Raw genomic sequence first — 23829 nt, forward strand, 5'->3', positions numbered from 1 at the left:
TACTTCAGGATCGTCAGGCTGGTGGCGTCCACGGCCTCAACTTTCCCTCCGTGATGGAAGAGGGGGACCTGAGGCTCCCAGGTGGGCTGGCGCCGCCCTACAGGAAAGGAGGGGTCCCTGGGAGGGGCTGCTGCCCTGGGGGTTCACAGGCCCCTCAGTGCAGGGGCCCAGAGCAAGGGATGCCCCCTGGAATGGCCCCGTGGCCGGAAAGCGAGCCTGCCCAGCTTCCCCAGGAGGGCCTGCAGTCCACACTCGCGTAGCCACTCCGGGTGGCGGTAGGGTCTCTCCCTGCTCCTTTCCATGGTCCCCACAGCCCACAGCCCTGAGGAAGCCTGGGGGTGGAGGGTGCCCTGGCCAGGGTCTCTGTGACTCACACTCAGGGTGGGCCGGGCATCCACAGGCTGGGGGCGGGCTGGAGGACGGTGGCGGCCCCAGGTGGCCACACAGCGTGGTGGTGATGGTGGTGGTGCACGGCAGGCAGCCTTGGCCTGGCAGCTCGTGGGACCCCCGGGGGCACATGTGGCGGGTCCTGCCACAGACGCACCTGCCGCTCAAGACGCGGCCCAGGCTGCTCCCCACCTCCACTCCTGCCCTGTTCCTAACTGGGGCTGGGTCCCATGTGATAGGCAGGATGGCGGGGTCTCCCAGAGGAGGCTCCTCCCCCACCCCAAATTGTGCAACCCATTCCTCATCTGGGCTGGGACTCGATGGGGATGGAGTCTTCACAGCCAGACTGCAGACCTGAGCCAGGAATGCCCTTTCAGAGCCACACAGATGCAGAAATTTCCAGAGGAAAAACCACCCGGGCCCTGTCTCCTTGGCCTCGGGGTCTGCTCAGGGCTGAGCCTACCTGCAGGGCTGGGGGCAGGGCCTTGAGCATCCAGTTCTGCAGGACCAACTGGTGCACCTGTGCGTTCTGCAGCAGCAGCAGCTCCACCATGTCTGCAGGGGAGACGAGGGGGGACCCTGAATAAAGTTTCCATTTCTCGTATTTGTTAAAGTGATAGAGCGTGTTATAGGACCAGAGAACATGTGTCTGCACACTGTGCAGGTCCCCGGGGCAGGCCCTGAGTCTGTCTGTACACGGTGCGGCTCCCCGGGGCGTGCCCTGAGTCTCTACTAAAAATACAAAAATTAGCCAGGTGTGGTGGCTCAAGCCTGTAATCCCAGCTCCTTGGGAGGCTGAGGCAGGAGAATCGCTTGAACTCATGAGGCAGAGGTTGTGGTGAGCCAAGATCGCGCCACTGTACTCCAGCCTGGGCAACCAGAGCGAAACTCTGTCTCAAGAAAAAAAAAAATTAAAACATCTAAGCCAGTTGTAGTGGTGCACGCCTGTAGTCCAACTACTCAGGAGGCTGAGGCAGGAGGGTCGCTTGAGCCCAGGAGTTCGAGGCTGCAGTGAGCCGAGATCATGCCCCTGCACTCCAGCCTGGGTGACAGAGCGAGATACTATCTCCCCAAAAAATAAATAATAAAACATCTGTTCTTCTACAGACACCATGAAGAGAGTGAAAAGGCCACCACAAAAAGGATGGAACACTCAAAATGCACATATCAAAAAAGGACTCATTACAGAAATTAGAAAGAATCCCTAGAAACCAGTAAGGGAGGCAGACAACCTGAAAGAAAAACGGGCCAATTACTTAAATGGACACTTCACAAAAAAGGATATTCAAGTAGCCAATAAGGCCAGGCACGGTGGCTCGTGCCTGTGATGCCCGCACTTTGGGAGACCGAGACGGGAGAAGTCCTTGAGACCAGGAGCTGACACCAGTCTAGCAAGACCTCATCTGTACACAAATTATTTTTTATTTTTTATTTATTTTTTTTTGAGACGGAGTCTCGCTCTGTCGCCCAGGCTGGAGTGCAGTGGCGCGATCTCGGCTCACTGCAAGCTCCGCCTCCCGGGTTCACGCCATTCTCCTGCCTCAGCCTCCTGAGTAGCTGGGACTACAGGTGCCCACCATTACGCCCGGCTAATTTTTTGTATTTTTTGTAGAGATGGGGTTTCACCTTGTTAGCCAGGATGGTCTCGATCTCCTGACCTCGTGATCCGCCTGCCTCGGCCTCCCGAAGTGCTGGGATTACACGCGTGAGCCACCGTGCCCGGCCTTTTAATTTATTTATTATTATTATTTTTTTGAGACGGAGTCTCGCTCTGTCGCCCAGGCTGGAGTGCAGTGGTGCGATCTCGGCTCACTGCAAGCTCTGCCTCCCGGGTTCACGCCATTCTCCTGCCTCAGCCTCCTGAGTAGCTGGGACTGCAGGTGCCCACCACTACGCCCAGCTAATTTTTTGTATTTTTTGTAGAGACGGGGTTTCACCTTGTTAGCCAGGATGGTCTCGATTTCCTGACCTCGTGATCCACCTGCCTCGGCCTCCCAAACTGCTGGTTTTTTTTTTTTTTTTTTTTTTGAGACGGAGTCTCTCTCTGTCGCCCAGGCTGGAGTGCGGTGGTGCAATCTTGGCTCACTGCAAGTTCTGCCTCCCAGGTTCACGCCATTCTCCCACCTCAGCCTCCTGAGTAGCTGGGACTACAAGCGCCCGCCACCACGCCCGGCTAATTTTATTTTTGTATGTTTAGTAGAGATGGGGTTTCACTGTGTTAGCCAGGATGGTCTGGAACTCCTGACTTCGTGATCTGCCCGCCTCAGCCTCCCAAAGTGCTGGGATTACAGGCGTGAGCCACTGCGCCCGGCCTACACAAAATTTTTTTAATTAGCTGACTGTGCCTGTAGTCCCAGCTACTTGGGAGGCTGAGGTGGGAGGAGTGCTTGAGCCCAGAAGTTGAGGCTGCAGCGAGGTATGATTGCACCATTGCACTCCAGCCTGGGCAACGGAGTGAGACCCTGTCTCTTACAAAAAAAACCCTCAAAAAACCAAAACAAATGGCCAATAAATATATGAAAAAGTGAAATGCAAATTAAACCAGAATGAACTTCCATAACATGCCCTCCACGCTGGCAAAAATGAGAAGTCTGAACATACCAAGTGTTGGTGAAGTGCTCTGGTGACTGAAATTCTCATTCATGTATGTGGAGTGTAAATGGGCACAAACCTTTTGAGAGACTGTGTGGCTGTATTTCCTGACACAGCCATTTCAGTCCTAGTCATGTGTTCCATTAGAGGGCAAAAAGGCCTGTGCAGATGTAAGCCCGGAATCTTGAGCGGGGACGGAAGCAACCCAAGTGTACATCAGTAGATAAATGGATGCAGAAACGTGGTCTATCCATACAATGGACTGTTACTCATCTGTGACCTGCCGCAATGTGGGTGATCCTTGAGGACATCATTCTAAGCAAAATAAGCCAGTCACACAAAGACAAATACTGTACGGCTCCACTCACAGAACACATCGAGCACAGTCAAACTCGCAGAAACAGAACACAGGACGGTGGTTGCCAGGCACTGACGGGAGGGGGTGATGTAGTCCGATGGGTGGAGTTTGAGATTTGCAAGATAAAAATGTTCTGCGGCACAGCAGTGACTATAGTTAACACTACTGAACTTTGCACTTAACAAGTGGTCACAATGATAAAGTTACATGCGTTTTTTTTTTTTAATCACAAATTAATCTTTTTTTTTTTTTGAGACAGGGTCTCACTCTGTTGCCCAAGCAACACGCCTTGGTGTGAACACAGCTCACTGCAGCATGGACCTCCTGGGCTCAAGGGATCCTCCCATCTCATCCTCCCAAGTAGCTGGGACCACAGGCACATGCCACCATACCCAACTCATTTTGATATGTTTTGTAGAGATGAGGTCTCAATATGTTGCCCAGGCTGGTCTTGAACTCCTAGGCTCAAGTGATCTTCCCATATCAGTCTCCTAAAGTGCTGGGATTATAGATATGAGCCACTGTGCCATGCTGTAAATTAACTTTTAAAAAAAGAATCTTGGCTGGGCGCAGTGGCTCAGGCCTGTCATCTCAGCACTTTGGGAGGCCGAGGCGGGCGGATCATGAGGTCAGGAGATCGAGACCATCCTGGCTAACACGGTGAAACCCCGTCTCTACTAAAAATACAAAAAAAAATTAGCCGGGCTTGGTGGCGGGCACCTGTAGTCCCAGCTACTCGGAAGGCTGAGGCAGGAAAATGGCGTGAACCTGGGGGGCGGAGCTTGCAGTGAGCTGAGATCGCGCCACTGCCCTCCAGCCTGGAGACAGTGAGACTCCGTCTCAAAAAAAAAAAAAAAAAGAAAGAAAGAAAAGAAAAGAATCTTGAGTGCTGGGTGCTATAATCCCAGCTACTTGGGAGGCTGAGGTGGGAGGGTCGCTTGAGGCCAGGAGTTTTGGACCTGCCTAGGTGATATAGCAACATTGTGACTTAAAAAAAAAAAAAAAAAAAAAAAGACTCATGAGATGGGAATAGAATCCTGGATTATCTGGGCAAGCCCAGTGCAATCACAGCGTCCTTAGAAAGTGGTGAGATAACATGACTATCAATCCAGATTTGAATATGGAGCAAAACTTGCATTTAAAAATAAGGGTAGGGCTGGGCATGGTGGCTCACACCTGTAATCCCAGCACTTTGGGAGGCTGAGGTGGGTGGATCATGAGGTCAAGAGATTGAGACCATCTGGCCAACATGGTGAAACCCCGTCTCAACTAAAAATACAAAAATTAGCTGTGCATGGTGGCACACGCCTGCAGTCCCAGCTACTCAGGAGGCTGAGGTAGGAGAATCGCTTGAACCCAGGAGGCGGAGGTTGCAGTGAGCTGAGATCACGCCACTGCACTCCAGCCTGGCGACAGAGCGACACTCCCACCTCAAAGAAAAAAAAATCTTTTGCGAATTCCTTTAGAACAGTTATTATGCAAACTCCCCCAGTATCTACTTTCCTGCAGATGTTTTTTATTTCCCTTTATTTATTTATTTATTTATTTATTTATTTATTTAGAGACAGGGTTTCACTCTTTCCCAAGCTGCAGTACAGTGGCACAATCACAGCTCACTGCAGCCTCCACCTCCTGGGTCAAGCGATCCTTCCACCTCAGCCTCCCAAGTAGCTGAGACTACAGGCATGCACTCAACACTTGGCGAATTTTTGTATTTTTTTGTAGAGATGGGGTTTCCCCATGTTGCCCAGGCTGGCCTGGAACTCCTGAGCTCAAGTAATCCTCCCACCTTGGCCTCCCAAAATGCTGGGATTACAGGCGCGAGCTGCTGTACCCGGCCTCTCTTTTTTTTTTTTTTTTTTTTTTGAGACAGGGTCTTGGTCTGTCACCCAGGCTGGAGTGCAGTGGCATGATCTCAGCTCACTGCAGCCTCCGCCTCCCAGGCTCAAGTAATTCTCCTGCCTCAGCCTCCCAAGTAACTGGGATTACAGGCACCCACCACCACACCCGGCTGATTTTTGTATTTTTAGTAGACACAGGATTTCACCATGTTGCCCAAGCTGGTCTCGAACTCCTGAACTCAGGTGATCCAGCCTCTTTAGCCTCCCAAAGTGCTGGGATTACAGGCGTGAGCCACTGCGCCTAGCCAAGATTGCATCTTGCTGTGTTGCCCAGGCTGGTCTCAAGCTCCTAGGCTCAAACGATCTTCCTGCTTCAGCCTCCCAAAGTGCTGGGATGACAGGCATGAGCCACTGTGCTGGCCGTTAACCACTGATTTTAAATGCTGCATTTTCTCTCATATGACATACAAGCATAGGCACACACTCACCCATTCACACACACCCCTACCTCAGTATGCTTTTTAGAACCTAAGGCATACAAGCATAGGCACACACAAGCGTGCACGTGCACACACACCCCTACCTCAGCGTGCTTTTTAGAACCTATGGCATACAAGCATAGGCACACACAAGCGCGCAGGTGCACACACACTCCTACCTCAGTGTGCTTTTTAGCACCTGACAGACTATCGCTAAAGTTCATCTGGAAAAATCGACAGGTAATAAGGAAAGAGAGGACTACCCTTTATGATGGCACAAGCTACGCTCTCTGCCACTCCAGGGGCTCCTCATATGGATCACAATAGGAATGGTATCCCCTGGATGTGGGTTACATGGCTGTCCTGGGCCAGGTCTGGCTTGGATTACAATATATGACAGAGCTACAGTAATTAACCAAGTCAGCACAGGGGTTGGGATAGGCAGGTCACTGGGACAGATTTGAGGACAGCTGTCAGGTGATTCGCCATTCTACACACATCTGCCCCTAGACTACCAATTCCATTAATCATTAGGGCAATGCAAATCAAAGCCACAATCAACCACCGCTGCATCCTGTTAAAATGGATAAAATGAGAAAGACTGACCATACCACGTGTTGCCAAGGTTGTAAATAACTAGAACTCACAAACATTACTAGTGAGAATATAAAATGCTGCAGACACTAGATAACAGTTTGGCAGTTTATCTTTTGAGACAGAGTCTCACTCTGTCACCCAGGCTGGAGTACAAAGGCACGATCTCTGCTCACTGCAGCCTCCGCCTCCGGGGTTCAAGTGATTCTCCTACCTCAGCCTCCCGAGCAGCTGGGACTACAGGCATGTGCCACCACGCCCGGCTGATTTTTGTATTTTTAGTAGAGATGGGGTTTCTCCATGTTGGCCAGGCTGGTCTCGAACTCCCGATCTCGTGATCCGCCCACCCTGGCCTACCAAAATGTTGGGATTATGGGCGTGAGCCACCGCGCCTGGCTGATTTAACTTTTAAGAAACTGCTGGCCGGGCGCGGTGGCTCACGCCCATAATCCCAGCACTTTGGGAGGCCAAAGGGGGCAGATCACGAGGTCGGGAGTTCGAGACCAGCCTGGCCAACATGGAGAAACCCCGTCTCTACCAAAAATACAAAAATCAGCCGGGCGTGGTGACACATGCCTGTAGTCCCAGCTGTTTGAGAGGCTGAGGCAGGAGAATCGTTTGAACCCGGGAGGCGGAGGCTGCAGTGAGCCGAGATCGTGACACTGCACTCTAGCCTGGGCAAATGAGTGAGACTCCATCTCAAAAAAAAAAAAGAGTTAAATCTCATATGATTCAGACATTTCACTTCACTTTTGCTTTCACCCAAGAGAAATGAAAGCATACGTCCACAGAAAGACTGAGGCAGGAATGTCCATGACAGCTTTGTTGGTCATAAGCAAAAACAAGAAACAACCCAAATGTTCATTACTATGGTTGGAACTTAATCCTCAATGTGGCAGTATTGAGAGGTGGAGCCTGTAAGGGGTACTTGGATCATGAGGGCTCTGCCTTTATGAATGGATTAATGCATTCATGGGATAATAGATTAATGATTTCATGGGTTAATGTGTTATCATGGGAGGAGAATTGGTGGCTTTATAGGAAGAGGAAGAGTGACCTGAGCTAGCCATTAGCACACTCAGCCCCCTTGCCATGTGATGCCTACACCACCTCCAGACCCTGCAGAGTCCCCAACAGCAAGAAGGCTCTCGCCAGATGTGCCCCCTGAACCTTGCACTCCCCAGTCTCTATGACTGTAAGAAATGAATTTCTTTTCTCTGTAAATTACCCAGATTTGGCCAGGCGCAGTGGCTCATGCCTGTAATCCTAGCACTTTGGGAGGCCGAGGTGGATGGATCACCTGAGGTCTGAGGTCAGGAGTTCGAGACCAGTCTGGCCAACATGGTGAAATCCCGTCTCTACTAAAAATGCAAAAATTAACCGAAGGCCAGGCCTGGTGGCTCACGCCTGTAATCCCAATACTTTAGGAGGCCGAGGCAGGCGGATCACCTGAGGTCAGGATGTGACCAGGTCACAGCCTGGTCAACATGGTTGTGGGCAGCAAGCCACCCAGGCGCCGAGGCAAGAGACCGAGGACACGAGCTGTTCCAGTATAATAAAATATAAAACAGGAATAGTTATACCAGATATAGATCTTAGGTATGATTATATATGAATATCATCAATCATTAGTTGGTAGTAATTACTCTTTATCCCAATATTATAATAATCCCCGCTCTATAATCATAACCTAGGAAAAACCAGGCCATACAGAGATAGGAGCTGAGGGGACATAGTGAGGTGTGACCAGAAGACAGGAGTGCGAGCCTTCTGTTATGCCTGGACAGGGCCACCAGAGGGCTCCTTGGTCTAGCGGTGACGCCAGCGTCTGGGAAGACGCCCCTTGCTGGGCGGACCATGGTCTAGCGGTAGCGAAAAGTGTCAAGAAACAACACCCGCTACTTAGCTACTTAGCAGACCGGGAAAGGGAGTCTCCTTTTCCCCGGGAAAGTTTAGAGAAGACTCTGCTCCTCCACCTCTTGTGGAGGGCCTGGCATCAGTCAGGCTTTCCCGCAGTTATCCGGAGGCCTAACCGTCTCCCTGTGATGCTGTGCTTCAGTGGTCACGCTCCTAGTCCGCCTTCATGTTCCATCCTGTACACCTGGCTCTGCCTTCTAGATAGCAGTAGTGAATTAGTGAAAGTACTAATAGTCTCTGATATGCGGAAATAATGGCATAAGCTGTCTTTCTCTGTCTCCTCTCTCTCTCTCTGCCTCAGCTGCCAGGCAGGGAAGGGCCCCCGTCCAGTGGACACGTGACCCACGTGGCCTTACCTATCATTGGAGATGACTCACACTCTTTACCCTGCCCCTTTTGCTTTGTATCCAATAAATAACAGCGCAGCCAGACATTCGGGGCCACTACCCGTCTCCGCGCATTGGTGGTAGTGGTCCCCCAGGCCCAGCTGTCTTTTCTTTTATCTCTTTGTCTTGTGTCTTTATTTCTACACTCTCTTGTCGCCGCACACGGGGAGAGACCCACTGACCCTGTGGGTCTGGTCCCTACACATGGTGAAACCCCATCTCTACTAAAAACTACAAAAATTAGCCGGGCATGGTGGCAGGCACCTGTAATCCCAGCTACTTGGGAGGCTGAGGCAGGAGAATCACTTGAACCTGGTGGGCAGAGGTTGAAGTGAGCCGAGATTGCACCACTTCACTCAAGCCTGGGCAAAAGAACAAGACTCCGTCTCAAAAAAAAAAATTACTCCGTTTCAGATATTCTAAGCAACAGAAAATGGACTAAGACATCCACCAACAGGTGAATGCATAACAAACTGATACATTCACACAATGCAATACTACTCAGCAATTAGAAGGAACCATGTATTGATACACCCAACGACAGTGATGAATCTTAAAACAGTCACGCTGAGAGAAGCCATACAAAAAAAGAGTACATACTGTGTAGACCATTTCTACAAAAACCTAGAAAATGCAGGCCGGGCATGGTGGCTCACGCCTGTAATCCCAGCACTTTGGGAGGCTGAGGCGGGTGGATCATGAGGTCAGGAGTTCAAGACCAGCCTGGCCAAGATGGTGAAACCTGTCTCTACTAAAAATACAAAAAATTAGCCGGGCGTGGTGGCGGGCGCCTGTAATCCCCGCTACTCCAGAGGCTGAGGCAGGGAATTGCTTAAACCTGGAGGGGCGGAGGTTGCAGTGAGCCGAGATCACGCCACTGCACTCCAGCCTGGGCAACAGGCAAGACTCTGTCTCAAAATAAATAAATAAATAAATAAATAAAATAAAAAATCTAGAAAATGCAAACTACTACATAGTGACAGAAAGCTGCTCAGCAGTTGCATGGGGGTGTAGGAGGAGGGATTAAAAAGAAACACGAGGAAACTTTGGAGGTGATGGATATGCTCAGTCTTGATTGCAGTGATATAAGTATATGTTATATGTATACGTTAAAACTTGTCAAGCCAGGTGTGGTGGCTCACACCTGTAATCCCAGCACTTTGGGAGGCCAAGGCAGGTGGATTGCCTGAGGTCAGGAGTTCGAGACCAGCCTGGCCAACATAGTGAAACCCCGTCTCTACCAAAAATACAACAAAATAGCTGGGCATGGTGGTGGGCACCTGTAATCCCAGCTACTCGAGAGGCTGAGGCAGGAGAATTGCTTGAACCCAGGAGGTGGAGTTTGCAGTGAGCCAAGATTGCACCATTGCACTCCAATCTGGGCAACAAGAGCAAGACTCTGTCTCAGAACAACAACAAAAAAAACAAATAAAAAAAATAAACAAAATTTGTCAAATTGGGCCGGGCGCAGTGGCGAACGCCTGTAATCTTTGAGAGGCTGAGGTGGGCGGATCACCTGAGGTTGGGAGTTCAAGACCAGCCTGGCCAAAATGGCGAAACCCCGTCTCTACTGAAAATACAAAAATTAGCAAAGCATGGTGGTGCAGGCCTGCAGTTCCAGCCACTTGGGAGGCTGAGGCAGGAGAAATCACTTGAACCCAGGAGGCAGAGGTTGCAGTGCACTGAGATCATGCCATTGTACTCCAGCCTGGGCAACAAAGCAAGACACACACTCTGTCTCTCTCTCTGTCTAAATAAATAAATAAATAAATAAATAAACTCAAGTATTTAAAAGTTATTATTATTATTATTTTTGAGACAGTGTCTCACTCTTTCACCCAGGATGAAGTAAAGTGGCGCATTCTCGGCTCACTGCAACCTCTGCCTCCCAGGTTCAAGCAATTTCTCCTGCCTCAGCCTCCCAAGTAGCTGGGATTACAGGCATCCATCACCACAGTCAGCTGGTTTTTGTATTTTTAGTACAGATGGGGTTTCACCTTGTGGGCCAGGCTGGTCTCGAACTCCTGACCTCAGGTAATCCACCCGCCTCGGTCTCCCAGTGTTGGGATTACAGGCATGAGCCACTGAGCTGGGCCCTAAAACTTATTTTAAAAGAAGCATCTTAATAATGGTTTTTGAATGGATGATGATTGGATGAATTGGAATTGGACCCCAATTATTTTATCTCCTAGTTCAGTTATCTTCCTTATACCTCTTGTTTCCTTCCCTATGAGATATCATTTATATAAGGATTTCTTAAAGTTAAAATTATTTTCATGTTGAACAGCCAAAAGCTGACCCTAAGTGACTGTCCTGCTTCCAGGAACATTTTCCCTTTCAGTAGATAATTTCCTCAACCCACAACAATATGAATATGGAACACTTACCTTCCTTAATACTTCCTGACCGTTGAGTAGGGAAGGCCTGGGGAGGAGGAATCTGTGCTATGAGTGGCTGCTGAGGGAGCTGCTGAATGATGGTGGCAGGAGGCTGGGGGACCTAGGAACAGCCAGGTGATTAGCTATCTGTGTATGTCCTTGAAGAAAGTGTCTCCAGTATCTACCACCCTCCATCCACCCACCCATCCAACCAACCAACCATCCACCCATCCATCCAACCAACCAACCAACCATCCACCCGTCCATCCAACCAACCATCCACCCACCCATCCATCCACCCATCCATCCACCCACCCATCCATCCAACCAGCGAACCAACCATTCATCCACCCATCCATCCATCCACCCATCCATCCACCCATCCATCCACCCACCCATCCATCCAACCAGCGAACCAACCATTTATCCACCCACCCATCCATCCAACCAACCAACCAACCAACCATCCACCCATCCATCCACCCACCCATCCATCCAACCAACCAACCAACCAACCATCCACCCATCCATCCACCCACCCATCCACCCACCCATCCAACCAACCATCCACCCATCCATCCAACCAACCAACCAACCATCCACCCGTCCATCCAACCAACCATCCACCCACCCATCCATCCACCCATCCATCCACCCACCCATCCATCCAACCAACCAACCAACCAACCATCCACCCACCCATCCATCCACCCATCCATCCACCCACCCATCCATCCAACCAACCAACCAACCAACCACCCACCCATCCATCCACCCACCCACACATCCATCCACCCATCCACCCATCCAACCAACCAACCAACCACCCACCCATCCATCCACCCACCCATCCATCCAACCAACCAGCCAACCATCTACCTACACATCCATTCATCCATCCAAGGAGAACTTTAAATGATTAACCCCAGACATTGAATAGATGGTTGAATGGAAAGGTATTTCAGTCTAGATACCACTTAGGATGTACTATTTTTAATGTTTCCCACATTTCCTGTCTTTAGCAGGGTGGGCTGAGGCCTGGTTCCACTAATTCTGCTTTAATAGGAGTAACCAACACTTGGTATGGTTTTTTTTTATTTTTTTGAGACAAAGTCTTGCTCTTGTCGCCCAGGCTGAAGTGCAATGGCACAACCTCAGCTCACTGCAACCTCCGCCTCCCAGGTTCTAGCGATTCTCATGCCTCAGCCTCCTAAGTAGCTGGGATTACAGGCGCCTGCCACCACACCCGGCTAATTTTTGTATTTTTAGTACAGACGGGGTTTCACCATGTTGGCCAGGCTGGTCTCGAAATCCTGACCTCGGGAGAGCCACCCATCCAACCAACCAACCGTGTCCAGGCAGGGGAAATGCAGCAGCGGTTGGCCACCTTGGCCTCCCAAAGTGCTGGGATTACAGGCATGAGCCACCGTGCCCAGCCTGGTCAGTCTTTCTAATTGTGGCCACTTTAATAGGGATGCAGTGGTGGCTCACTGTGGCTTTAATTTGCATTTCCCTAATGACGGATGGTGTTGAGCATCTGGGGCAGACCCGTGTGTAGGATGGCTGCATCCCAACAGGCGTTCTCAATTCTGTCCCAGTGACCTCTCTATCCCAGCCCCCATAACAACTTGGTTAATTACCGTACTCCATCATATACTGTAGTACATATATAGAACACGTCATGAAAATAAACTTTGCTTTCTTCTCTGAGTAAAAATAAATTATAGCCGAATATTCGAGCATGAAAGCCCTTCTGTTTTATCCTCTTCTAGCTGTGTGAGGCTGCCTGGCCTTGTCCCTTCTTCCTCAGTTCACAGAAAGGACGGCAGAGACCAGGAGTTGGCAAACTTTTGCCAAGGGCTAGATGGTAAACGGCTTCCAAAGCAGGACAACACCGTCAGCTCTTGAGTTTGCCATTGCAGCATGAAAGCAGCTACAGACAATGTGGAAACAAATGGGCCTGGCCCAATAAAGCTTTATTTGTGAACACTAAAATTGGCATTTCATATAATTTTCATATGTTGCAAAATATTATTATTTTATTGGCTTTTCCCCAAACATTTAAAAATGTAAAACCATTCTTGGCTTGCAGTTTGCGTGAGGACAGGAGGCAGGCCAGCTCCGGTCTGAAGCTGTGGTTTGCCCACCCCTGGCACAGACCCATGAGGCTTTCTTAGAGCCGCCGTGCCCATCCTGGCTGATGGGACCTCCTACCTCAGGGCCTCTGAGTCCAGCTGCCAGGAAGCTCATCTTAGGGACCCACAGCCCCTGCTCACCCGCCTGGTGTCACTGGGGCTGAGAGCGAAACCTGCAGGCATAACTGGCCCTGATGGATACACAGTAAGTGTAGATGTGCTTGGGATGAGGAAGATGGGGGGTCCACAGCAACGACCCCCTGTACTCCCTTCTGTCCTGGGAGGAGGTTCCTGGTGCTGGAAGACAGGAAGGCACAGGCTGGGAATATCCAGAACCTGGTGAAGGCCACCCATCTGCAGAGGAGGGTCTGGGGCAGGTCCTTCGGAGGCTCCCCTTCCCTCTGTACCCTCCACCATGTGCTGCTGCCAGGGTCCCCTCCCAAAGGGCAAAAGCCTTCCAGGTCATAGACTCTGCTGCCCTGTCTAGAAATTCCCACCTCAGCCTCTTCTTCTCTTCCACCTTCCCTGCACCCCAGTCACACGAATCCCACGAAAGCCTTGACCTCCAGGCCCCCAGCTTCCATCCTCCCTCTGGGTGCCTGGTTTCCCTCTGATCCATTTTTTGCTTCAGAAAGTCAGTTGTTTTCTGCTGCTTGCCACCCAGAAGGCTGAACAGCTGTAGGAAGCTCTCAGAAGTGGAGCACTATTTACCTTTAACATTCTACCCTTGACATTGGGGCCTTAGGCATCTCCTGGGCATGATAGAGTTTTTTGTTTTTTTTTTTTTTGAGATGGAGTCTTGTAATCTCCTCTTCCTGGGCTCAAGCGATTCTCCTGCCTCAGCCTCCTGAGTAGCTGGGATTACAGGCATGCGCCACCACGCCCGGCTAATTTTTGTATTTTTCGTAGAGACAGGATTTCGCCAAGTTGCCCAGGCTGGTCTCAAACTCCTGACCTCAGGTGATCCGCCCGCCTCGGCCTCCCAAAGTGTTGGGATTAGAGATGTGAGCCACCGCACCCGGCCAGTGATAAAGTTTTGAGGAGTTGACACACTTCTCCAAATTCAGGGCCACCTGCTGAGCTCTCCTGATACTTCTACCCCCGATGCAACATTTAAGGCCAGGGCTGGGGTTTGGGAGACAGAGCTGGGCCCCAGCCTCCCTCTGTGATGAGGGGTAAGCAGTCCGGGGAGGCCTGGACAGTGCCCAGGCAGGCGGCTGGCCCCCTTCAAGGGTGGGCCTTGGGAGGATGGGGGTGACGAGGCAACCTCGCTGCAGGCACAGCGCCTCCCGCCTTCTGTAAAATCTTAATTCTGCACCCGCCTCCCACACTCAGATGTGCTCCTTGCCTTCGCCCTCTTACCGCCTTCGCCCTCTTACCGTAGGCAGGATGATCCTTGGCGGGTCTGGGGCCAGCGGCGATGGGGAGGCAGCGGGTAGGATGCCCGTGGGGGGCAGCTCTGGGGGCAGGGCTGACCCGAGGGCTCCTCTGCTCGGCCTGCTCCAGGCCTGGGCCCGAGAGAGCTCGTCCAGGAGGTGTTGCTCCTGCAAGGCCGATGCAGAGCTGCTGCACACGGGGAGGGGGAGCCCCAATGCCACAGAGGCACCCCCAGCCTCAGGCTCAGGCCAGCCTGGGCCAGGTACGGGCGCCTCTCCGGGCAGGATGGCCGTGGCTGGAAGACCCTTCCAGGGGTATGTGCATGAGGGCGGCCTCCTGAAATTGACCCGAGTGTGTCAGCTAGTTTCCAGTTGTTTTCCTTTCCCAGCCAACTGGGTCCGTTCTCTCTTTCAAGCCAGTTCCAGGCCTACTTTTTTCTAGGTCTCCCCCTAGAAAAGCGGCCCCACCTCCCCTGCATCTCTGCCACTCAGATGCATCTTTGGTGAGTGCCGTGGGAGCAAACCTCCAGGCATCCCAGAATTCCAGGTCCTCCTGGAATTGGGCCCCTACTCAACATTTCCAGCCCTGATGGAAACCTGCACCCAGGCAGGTCTCTAAGCTAACAGTGTCCTTGCTGGGGCCTGGCCCTGAGAGTCTGGAAAGGTCTTCCCCAATACTCCCTGACCCGGTGCCTTAAGGCTGAGCAGCTATCTCTGCTACAGTGAGCTCAGCCATGTTTGCTCAGAGGGTGCAGGGCCTACCCGGAGTCTCTGCAGAAGGTCCCTCCTTCTCTTCAGAGCAGTCTGCAGGGCATCGTCTGGCTGGTCCTCATTTCCTAGAGGGAAGCACCTGCTTGCTCACCTAGGAACGTGTAGAGGCTGTCGCTGCAAGCACTCGGACCGGATGGCACTGCACCCATGTCAGAAGGATCTGCCTCACCCACACTCCCAGGATGGGGGAGGCCTGGGAGGCTCCTGGTCTTAGGTTATCCCAGAGAAAGAGGGACCAGTGTTGGGTAAGGAGGGCAAGGGGCAGCATCAGGGGAGGGGTAATCCAGGGAACACAGTGCTGGAGTCTGGCCGATGGTCATCTCATTCCTGGAAGGGAGCCTCAAATCCCGCAACCGGGTTCCTCCTGAGTGCATTTCATACAGAGTGCCCTGGGCTCCAGGAGGCTAAGGCCTCTAGGGGGCTGGTTGCAGCCTGACCTTGGCCACCTGGAGCCACCCTCTGGCCCCAAGTGGTCTAGAGTCTGGTCTGATCCCCAAGTATCTGCACATCCCTCAAGTCTGCCCCCCAGTCCAGGCGTGGTGGCTCATGCCTGTAATCTCAACAGTGGGAGGTTGCGCTGGGAGGATTGCTTGATCCCAGGAGGTCGAGGGTGCAGTGAATTGTGATCAGGCCACTGCACTCCAGCCTGGGCGACAGAGCGAAACCAACCCTGTCTCAGGAACAACAACAACAACAAAATTTGACCAGGCGCAGTGAGTCACACCTGTAATCTCAGCACTTTAGGAGGCCGAGGTGGGTGGATTGCTTCAGGCCGGGAGTTTGAGACGAGCTTGGCCAACATGGCAAAACCCCATCTCTACTAAAAATACAAAAGTTGGCCAGGCATGGTGGAGCGCACCTGTAATTTCAGCTACTGGGGAGGCTGAGGCACGAGAATTGTTTGAACCTCAGAGGTGGAGGTTGCAATGATCTGAGATTGCACCACTGCACTCCAGCCTGGGCAATAGAGCGACACTCCTTCTCAAAAAAAAGCAAAAGTCTACATTCCTTGGCGGAGGGTCTACACTCAAGAGAAGGCTCCCGAAGGTGGGGAGCAGGGTTCTGGCCTCCTTTCCCTTAGGCACAAGGGTCCTGCCCCTCACCCAGCATCACACTGGAGAGGGGCCGTTGGGAACCCTAGCCAGTCCTTAGGGGGTCCCCAAATCCTCTGCCCCAGGCACTGGTAGCCATTCGGTTCCCTCGCACTTGCTCTGCAGTCAGGGGACCTGGTTTGGGATTTTCTCTCTGTATTTGAGACTGGGCTCTGCCCTTGGCAGCAGAGCCCCCACAGCTCACAGCTTGCCCCACGTTCCAAAGAACGAGAAATGCTCCTCCGGCCTCCTCAGCTCCTCCCCGGACGTCCCCGGGTAACAGTGAGGACAGCAGCTCCTCCCCAACCAATGGGCAAGCTCAGGCTCTGGAACCAGAGTAACTGGGTCTGATCTGGGTGTGACCACTGCCAGGGTGAGCAACCTCTCTCTGCCTCCATTTTCTCATCTGCAAAATGGGAACAATGAAAGTGCCCCTTTTTGGGGTTTGCAGACTAAAGGTGATAAGGAATGGGGGTGTCTTCAACTCTGAATGTAAAGGAAAAGCATTGAGGACAATCTTGCCGGTACCAGGAGTGGGGGTGATTCCCAGAGTTGCTGTCCCAACCTCCCCCTGGAGCGGCTACACTTGCGTCTGTCTGTGCTGGTTCCAAGCAGCCCAGGGGCTCTCACCTGGCTCGAGGTGGAGGCCCTCAGGTCCCCCTTCCATGTTCTGCCGTTCTTGCTCCAGCTTCTGTGAGGAAGAGAGACTGTGACAGAGACGCTGGCTCCAGGCAAAGGGCCTGTGTGCTCCAGGAATGACTAAGAGGCTTTCTGAGTGAAAAGAATGGTATGTCAGGAGTAACCCAGCCCCTCCAGGTCCAACAGGCAGGAGACAAGCCCCTCCGATGATCTCCATGAGCGCCTCTGTAAGCCTGACCTCTAGCGAATTCGTGTGTTCCATCCACAAGCCTAGGGCAGATGCTCTGAGTGGTCCCTTCAGGCAGATTTCTGAAGAGCAACCCTGGGAGAGACCTCACTGGTGAGGCCTCCAGGCTTCCCAGCCAGTGCATGCCTGGATCACCCCCCACCTGAACCCTGAGCTGAGCAGCTACCTACTGGGTGTGTCCAAGGGTGAGTCCCTCTCAAGGCAGCCTGCGGGCCAGGATGCAGGGCTGGCGAAAGGTGGGCAGCAGGTCCCTCAGGCAGCGGGAGAGGGAACAATGCAGGCAGGGGGCGCAGAGGAGCCCCCAGGCACCGAGGCTCCCCAGACCCTGTGCTCAGTGGCCTGCGAGGACAGGAAGGTTGGTCATGGGCCACCCAGACCCTCAGAGAATGTTAAGACTGAGTCTGAGGATGGGTCCACTGGGCTGCCAGCCCCAGGCCCGGCCCTTGGGGCCCTGCATTCTGCACCTGCAGGGCTGTCTCGAAGAGTCCCTCCAACGCCACAGCCTGGGAGTTATTAAAAACAGGAGCATGCCAGGCTCTGCCTCACCTGTCCCAAGAGCTTCAGCGTCAGTTGGGTCACTTGCTCTGCTACTGATGAGTCCAGCATGGTGGGAGCTGCAGGAGACGACTGTAGGGGCAGGGGAGGCCTTAGCCCACTTCCCTCCCTGGTTCTGTTACTCGCAGGAAAGAACTGCTCAGCAGGAGCCCAAGCACCGGTGTTGCCTGCAGCTCTGGCCTTACCTCCTGGAGACCAGCCTGAGGGAAGAGAAGAGCCCTGTGGGAAGATAGCCACAGCCTCCCTGGACTGCAGTGCCCCAGAAGCCAGCGCTGGGTGCTGTGTGACCGTTGCCAGGCTGCCGGACACAGGGAGGCCCCAGGTTGCCAGGTTTCCACTGTGCGTCCTCAGGCTACCTGTAAACACTCATCCCCAGGTGTGGTCAGCTGGGCTTCATGGGAAGGCAAAAAAGTGGGCAGCAGCTGAGGCAGAGGGGCAGAGCCCTCAGACCTGGGGGAAGGGGACAGTCGTGACCCTCTATGCACCACCAGCCTCAGGACCCAGTCCAGAAGAACCTGCGTGTCAGGGGAGGACACCCCACCCGTGTACTGCCTCCAGGGTGTTAACGACACCTCCCCTCCTAGGGACCCTCAGAGCAAGCAGGGAAGACAGGGTGGGGAGACACGGGGAGGGCAGGGTGAGGAGACTGCCTACCAAGGAGTTCAGGAAATTGCAGGCAGCAGAAGGGGCAGGACAGAGGAGGGGTTGTGACCTGCAGAGGGGCTGGGCTTCAGCAGGACCAGAGGGGGTGCCCAGGGGATGTGTCCCACCTTGGGGCTGGGGGCACCGGGCAGGGAGTCAAGTATGCAGGAAGCTTCGCAGAGGGCGACGCAAAACAGGAGCATGGTCTGCACTTGGTTAGGCATTAAACTTCACGTTGACGAGTTAGTCAATCCCACTAGCAGGCAGACTGACATCTGGGGGATGTCAGCAGCAGGGGCCCAGACCTGTGGACCCAAGGGGCAGAGGTCAGCACCCTCCTCGGTGCAGCTAACCCAGGAACTTGCCTCAGTGGCCAAAATTGCTCTCTTGCCCTCAGTTCTGTAAATGGCCCACGTCCATCAGTATCTATGGTTGTGTGCCTGTCCTGTCTTCCAACCCACATCCATGTGGGGACCCTGGAGCTGGACCAGTGAGTGATAGGGTGAAGGCTGGCCAGCCCGTAGGAGGTCAGGCTCACAGAGGCAGCTCATGGAGATCCTCGGAGGGGCGCACCTCACACCTGCTGACCCTGGAGGGGCTGGGTTACTCCTGATGTAGAGTTCAACTCACCTCACCCTGGAGGCCAACCAACCAGAAATGAAGTCAGCATGAAACCAGGCCTTACCCTCCCTCCATATCTGTGGAGGTTGTGGGCTGGGGTCACATGCCCTGCCTGGTGCCACACATTCCCAGATGGCAGTCAGGGGTCCTCGCTGGTGCTGCTGGACATGAGCAGACTCTGGCCCCATGTTTAAGATCCCAGTGCCATTGCGCGTTGGCTCATGCCTGTAATCTCAGTGCTTTGGGAGGCCAAGGCAGAAGGATCACTTGAGCCCATGAGTTGGAGACCAGCCTGCATAACACAGTAAGACCCCACCTCTATAAAAAATAATAAAAAAGGGCCAGGCGCGGTGGCTCGTGCCTGTAATCCCAGCACTTAGGGAGGCTGAGGCAGGCAGATCATGAGGTCAGGAGTTCAAGACAACCTGGCCAACATGGTGAAACCCTGTCTCTACTAAAAATACAAAAAATTAGCCAGGCGTCATGGTAGGCGCCTGTAATCCCAGCTACTCGGGAGGCTGAGGCAGGAGAATCGCTTGAATCACAAGGCAGAGGTTGCAGTGACCCAAGACTGCGCCACAGCACTCCAGCCTGGGCAACAAGAGCAAAACCTCCGTCTAGAAAAAATAAATAAATAAATAAACAAATAAGATAATAAAAGAACCTGGCTCTTGTCTACAGTCATTAAACAGTGACAGTCTTGGGAGACATTTAAACAGCTCTGAGTGTGCACAGAACAAAAACTAGGTTAATTTAGTTAAACAACTCTATAGAGCACCCTTGATGTAAGTGACCTCATCTGAGAAAAGGACTCCATCTTATATATATATTTTTGAGATGGAGTTTCGCTTGTTGCCCAGGCTGGAGTGCAGTGGTGGTGCCATCTCAGCTCACTGCAACCTCAGCCTCCCAGGTTCAAGTGATTCTCCTGCCTCAGGCTCCTGAGTAGCTGGGACTACAGGTGCACGCCACCACGCCCAGTTAATCTTTGTATTTTTGGTAGAGATGGGGTTTCACCATGTTGGCCAGGCTGGTCTCGAACTCCTGACCTCAAGTGATCTGCCGTCTCGGCCTCCCAAAGTGCTGGGATTACAGCATAGCACCTGATGCCTTTTAAATTATAAGATAGGGCCAGGCAGGCGGAGGTTGCAGTGAGCCAAGATGGCACCACCACTGCACTCCATCCTGGGCAACAAGAGTGAAACTCCACCTCAAAAAAAAAAAAAAAAAGGGTATCAGGCCAACAGGGACCAGATGTTTCCTCATCAGTAGATACTGCATCCACCCAGATAAAGACATAAACAAGACACTCTTACTCTCAGTCCTTACCAGAGTACTCCATGGCCATGAAAAGAGCAGACCACCACCAGGTCAAAGCGGCCATTTTACAGACAGTCTTGCTGTCACTTGTGAGAAGCCCTCCGCATCTGCTGCTGCAGGCTCTGCCCACATCAGAGATGCTTCCTTGCCAGACAGATTCTCCTTTTCGTTGAACTGGTTAACTTTTTTTCCCCTCCTCTTTCTCTTGATGTGAAATGTTACTTTGTTTGATGTGGAATGTTTATAACATTTATATATTGATCAAGTATACTATTATGTATGGTTTGTAATACTGACTGACTTAAGGAGAGACTTGAGCCTGTGTGCCCACAGCTGTGACTGCCAAGTAATGGGAAGCACTAAGAATTGCCTCCTCGGGATCGCCAGTAGTATACATAACACACTCCAGAGGGCATGGATTTGTCACTTTTTTTAAAAAATAGGCTTTAAAAGAAGTTTTAGATTAAGAGTAATTGAGAAGATAGTACATGGAGATCCCACATACCACACGTGTGGCTTCCCCTTTTATTAACGTCTTACCTTAGTGTGCTACATTTGTTATATATATATATATATTTTTGAGACAGAGTCTTGCTGTGACGCCCAGGCTAGAGTTCAATGGTGCAATCTTGGCTCACTGCAACCTCTGCTTCCCAGTTTCAAGCGATTCTTCTGCCTCAGCCTCTCGAGTAGCTGGGACTACAGGTACCTGCCACCATGCCCAGCTAATTTTTGGGTGAGAGCCAGTGCACCTGGCCCATTTGTTCTGATTAATGAACCAATATTGAGACACAAGTAACTGAAGTCCACATTTTGACAGTTTCCTTAGGTTTGCCTCATGTCCCTAATGTGGTATCCATCAGAACACCCCATTACATTGAGTTATGTGTCTTTAGGCTCCTTCTCAGACTTTCCTCGTTTTTGATGACCTTGACAGTTTCAAGGAGTACTGGGGAGATATTTTGAAGAATGTCCCTCAATTAAAATGTGTCTGTTTTCTCCTGGTTAGACTGGGACTGCAGGTTACAGAAAGGAAGCATCTAGGGGTGAAGTGCCACTATCACTCCATCACATCAGGGACACACACTGTCACCTCGACTGTAACTGTGAGGCTGACCTGGGTCACTTGGCTGAGGGGGAGTCTGTCAGTTTTCTCCACAATAAAGTGGCTCTTTCCCTCCTTTTCTTTATTGCACTCTTTGGGAGGAAGTGGCTATGTGTGGTCTACACTTAAGGAGAGGGGAGTTACGTTTCCCTCCTTGAGAGTGAGTATCTACAAAATTTATTTGGGCAGCTTTTCTTTTTTTTTGAGTCAGGGTCTCAGTCTGTCACCCAGGTTGGAGGGCAGTGGTTGCTTGGCCTTGACAGCTTTTTAATAGTTTAAAATGAATTGAGGCTGGGCGAGGTTGCTCACGCCTGTAACTCCAGCACTTTGAGAGGCTGAGGCGGGTGGATCACTTGAGCCTAGGAGTTCAAGACCAGCCTGGGCAACACAGTGAGACCCTGTGTCTACTAAAAATACAAAAATTAGCCGGGCATGGTGGTGTGTGCCTGTAATTCCAGCTACTCAGGAGGCTGACATGGAGAATCACCTGAGCCCGGGGAAGTTGAGGCTGCAATGAGCGGTGGTCTCACCACTGCACTCTAGCCTGTGTGACAGACCTCACACTGTCTATAAAAAAGAAAAGAAAAAAGAACTGAAATAAGACCCAAGTCCAACATTAGCAGAACCTCTCTAGAATGTCCACAGAAACGACTCTGGGGTTCTGAGGAACAGTCTAGGCAAACCTGGGCACATCCCCTCAGTCTCACAGTTGCAAATGTATTGTAACACGTAACAGTTGTGAGATTCAGGCACAGTCTGGGTCTCTGTTCCTGGAAAGTGTGATCCTGTGGGCGCAGCCCCTGCTTGCTTGGCTGTGTTGCCTGCCTGGCCCCTGCTCTAATAAGCCCACTGCCCAGAGTTTGCTCAAACCACCCAATTCCGAGTCTGGGAACCAGGAGACCGCTGGACACCCCGCTCACCACACAGCAACTGTGGCCTGAGTCAGGAGAAGGAAGTTTCTGGCGGTCGAGCTTCCACGGCTTCCTGAGGGAGGTTGCAGTGAGCCGAGATCGCGCCATTGCGGTATAGCCTGGGCGTCGCAGCGAGACTGTCTCAAAAAAAAAAAAAAAAAAAAAGGAAAAAAATTCTGAGCGAGATTCCAGGGCTTCCTCAGGGCCCGTTTAAGTTGTGGTTGCTGAGGAGGCTGCAAGGTGAGCTTGCGTCAGCGAGGAGCCACTCCAGCACGCTCGGGAAGGGCATCGTTACCGCTGCAAACAAGCACACGGCCCTCCACGACGAACCGTTTCCAGGTGAAGGCGCACGAACGGCCCGGAGGGACCACAAAGAAACCCAGAAACCAGACTCGGACACATGAAATAAGGGGGTTAGCTGAAGGAATACTCCACAGGAAAGGACGGCCTGCGCGAGGTCACCCGCCCCGTCTTGGTTTTTTGCCACTTCGCTCCAGTTAGTTTCCCAAGTCCCGCCTATGCGCGCGCCCGCTGAGAAAACGCCCACCCCGGCGGTCCCGCCGCAGGTCACAGGCGGTGCGGCCCCGGGACTGTGTCCGGGCTTCGGTGTCCAGGGAGCTCCAAGACACGCAAACCTTGCGTGGTTTCCACCTCTGCAAGCTCACGTTCCGCTGAGCTCAAGCTGAGGGACGACCTCATGCGACGTCGGTTTCCCCCGGGACCAGGAACCCACGGCCCCATTTCTCTTGTCTACTAAAAACTTTTTCTTTTTTTTTGAGACCTAAGACATCAGTGAGACACAACGAGCAGACACGTGCTCGGCCGGGAAAGGCGGGAGCTCCAAGCGGCGGGGTCTGCAGGTCAAGGCGGTTCGCGGGCTTTCGGACCGCATCGGCCGAGTTCTTCTCTGACGACCGGGACCCCCGGCCGAGGGGGCGCATTCGACGGGCTGGTGGCGTAGGATTTCGTTTCGGGTTCCCAGGGTCCCGGCAAAGGTGAGGGAGCCCTTGCGGATCCCCTGAGATTCACCTCAGCAGCCTCCTCCGTGGTAGGCCTCAACTTCCCGCGGCGGCCTACAGCCAACGACTAATGCCTGAGCGGCAGAAAACGGCCTGGCCCTGTCCGGGTGGTTGCTGAGTGCCGTCCGGCGCCCCCCGCGCGTGCAGGGAGCCCGGCCCGCGGTCCTGGTGGACACAAAGCCCAGGCGCCGCCCGAGCGGGACCAGCAGCGCGAACATTTTGCCGCTCAGTCAGCCTGGCAGGGGCTTTTAAAATCGGCCAATCACAGCGGGCGCCAGGCCTCCGCTATCCGCTTACTGGTCCTCCCGCAGGAGGCGGGTACGTGAGCGCACCAATCTGTGGCCGGCGAGCGTATAGGGCGGGGCTCCGCCCCGGCTGCACCGCCCTGAGCGCGCGTGCGCGAGACCGGGAACGCGGCCCCCTGATTGGCGGCGCGTGTCGGGGGCGGGGCCGCGGCTGCGTGAC

General features: G+C 52.7%; 1 protein-coding gene across 3 annotated transcripts; it reads right to left on the minus strand.

Annotated features, from left to right (window-relative positions):
- Positions 1–13: 13 nt before the first annotated feature.
- Positions 14–23762, minus strand: C25H21orf58 (chromosome 25 C21orf58 homolog). Of its 3 annotated transcripts, none has more exons than XM_030806344.1 (8): positions 22355–23762; positions 17738–17946; positions 16936–16996; positions 15206–15279; positions 14447–14611; positions 10942–11053; positions 851–942; positions 14–97 (listed from the first exon to the last, which is right to left on the minus strand). In XM_030806344.1, the coding sequence occupies exons 2-8, from the start codon at positions 17795–17797 to the stop codon at positions 14–16; spliced, it is 648 nt and encodes a 215-aa protein (XP_030662204.1). In that variant the 5' UTR covers positions 17798–17946; positions 22355–23762. The 3 variants fall into 3 exon arrangements, with proteins under 3 accessions (XP_030662204.1, XP_012357253.1, XP_030662203.1); XM_012501799.2 differs by lacking the exon at positions 14–97 and adding an exon at positions 362–529 and having other exon boundaries at positions 22360–22453; XM_030806343.1 differs by lacking the exon at positions 14–97 and having other exon boundaries at positions 513–942.
- Positions 23763–23829: the final 67 nt, after the last annotated feature.

Source organism: Nomascus leucogenys, chromosome 25 (genome assembly GCF_006542625.1).
Source record: "Nomascus leucogenys isolate Asia chromosome 25, Asia_NLE_v1, whole genome shotgun sequence".
NCBI lineage: Eukaryota > Metazoa > Chordata > Mammalia > Primates > Hylobatidae > Nomascus > Nomascus leucogenys.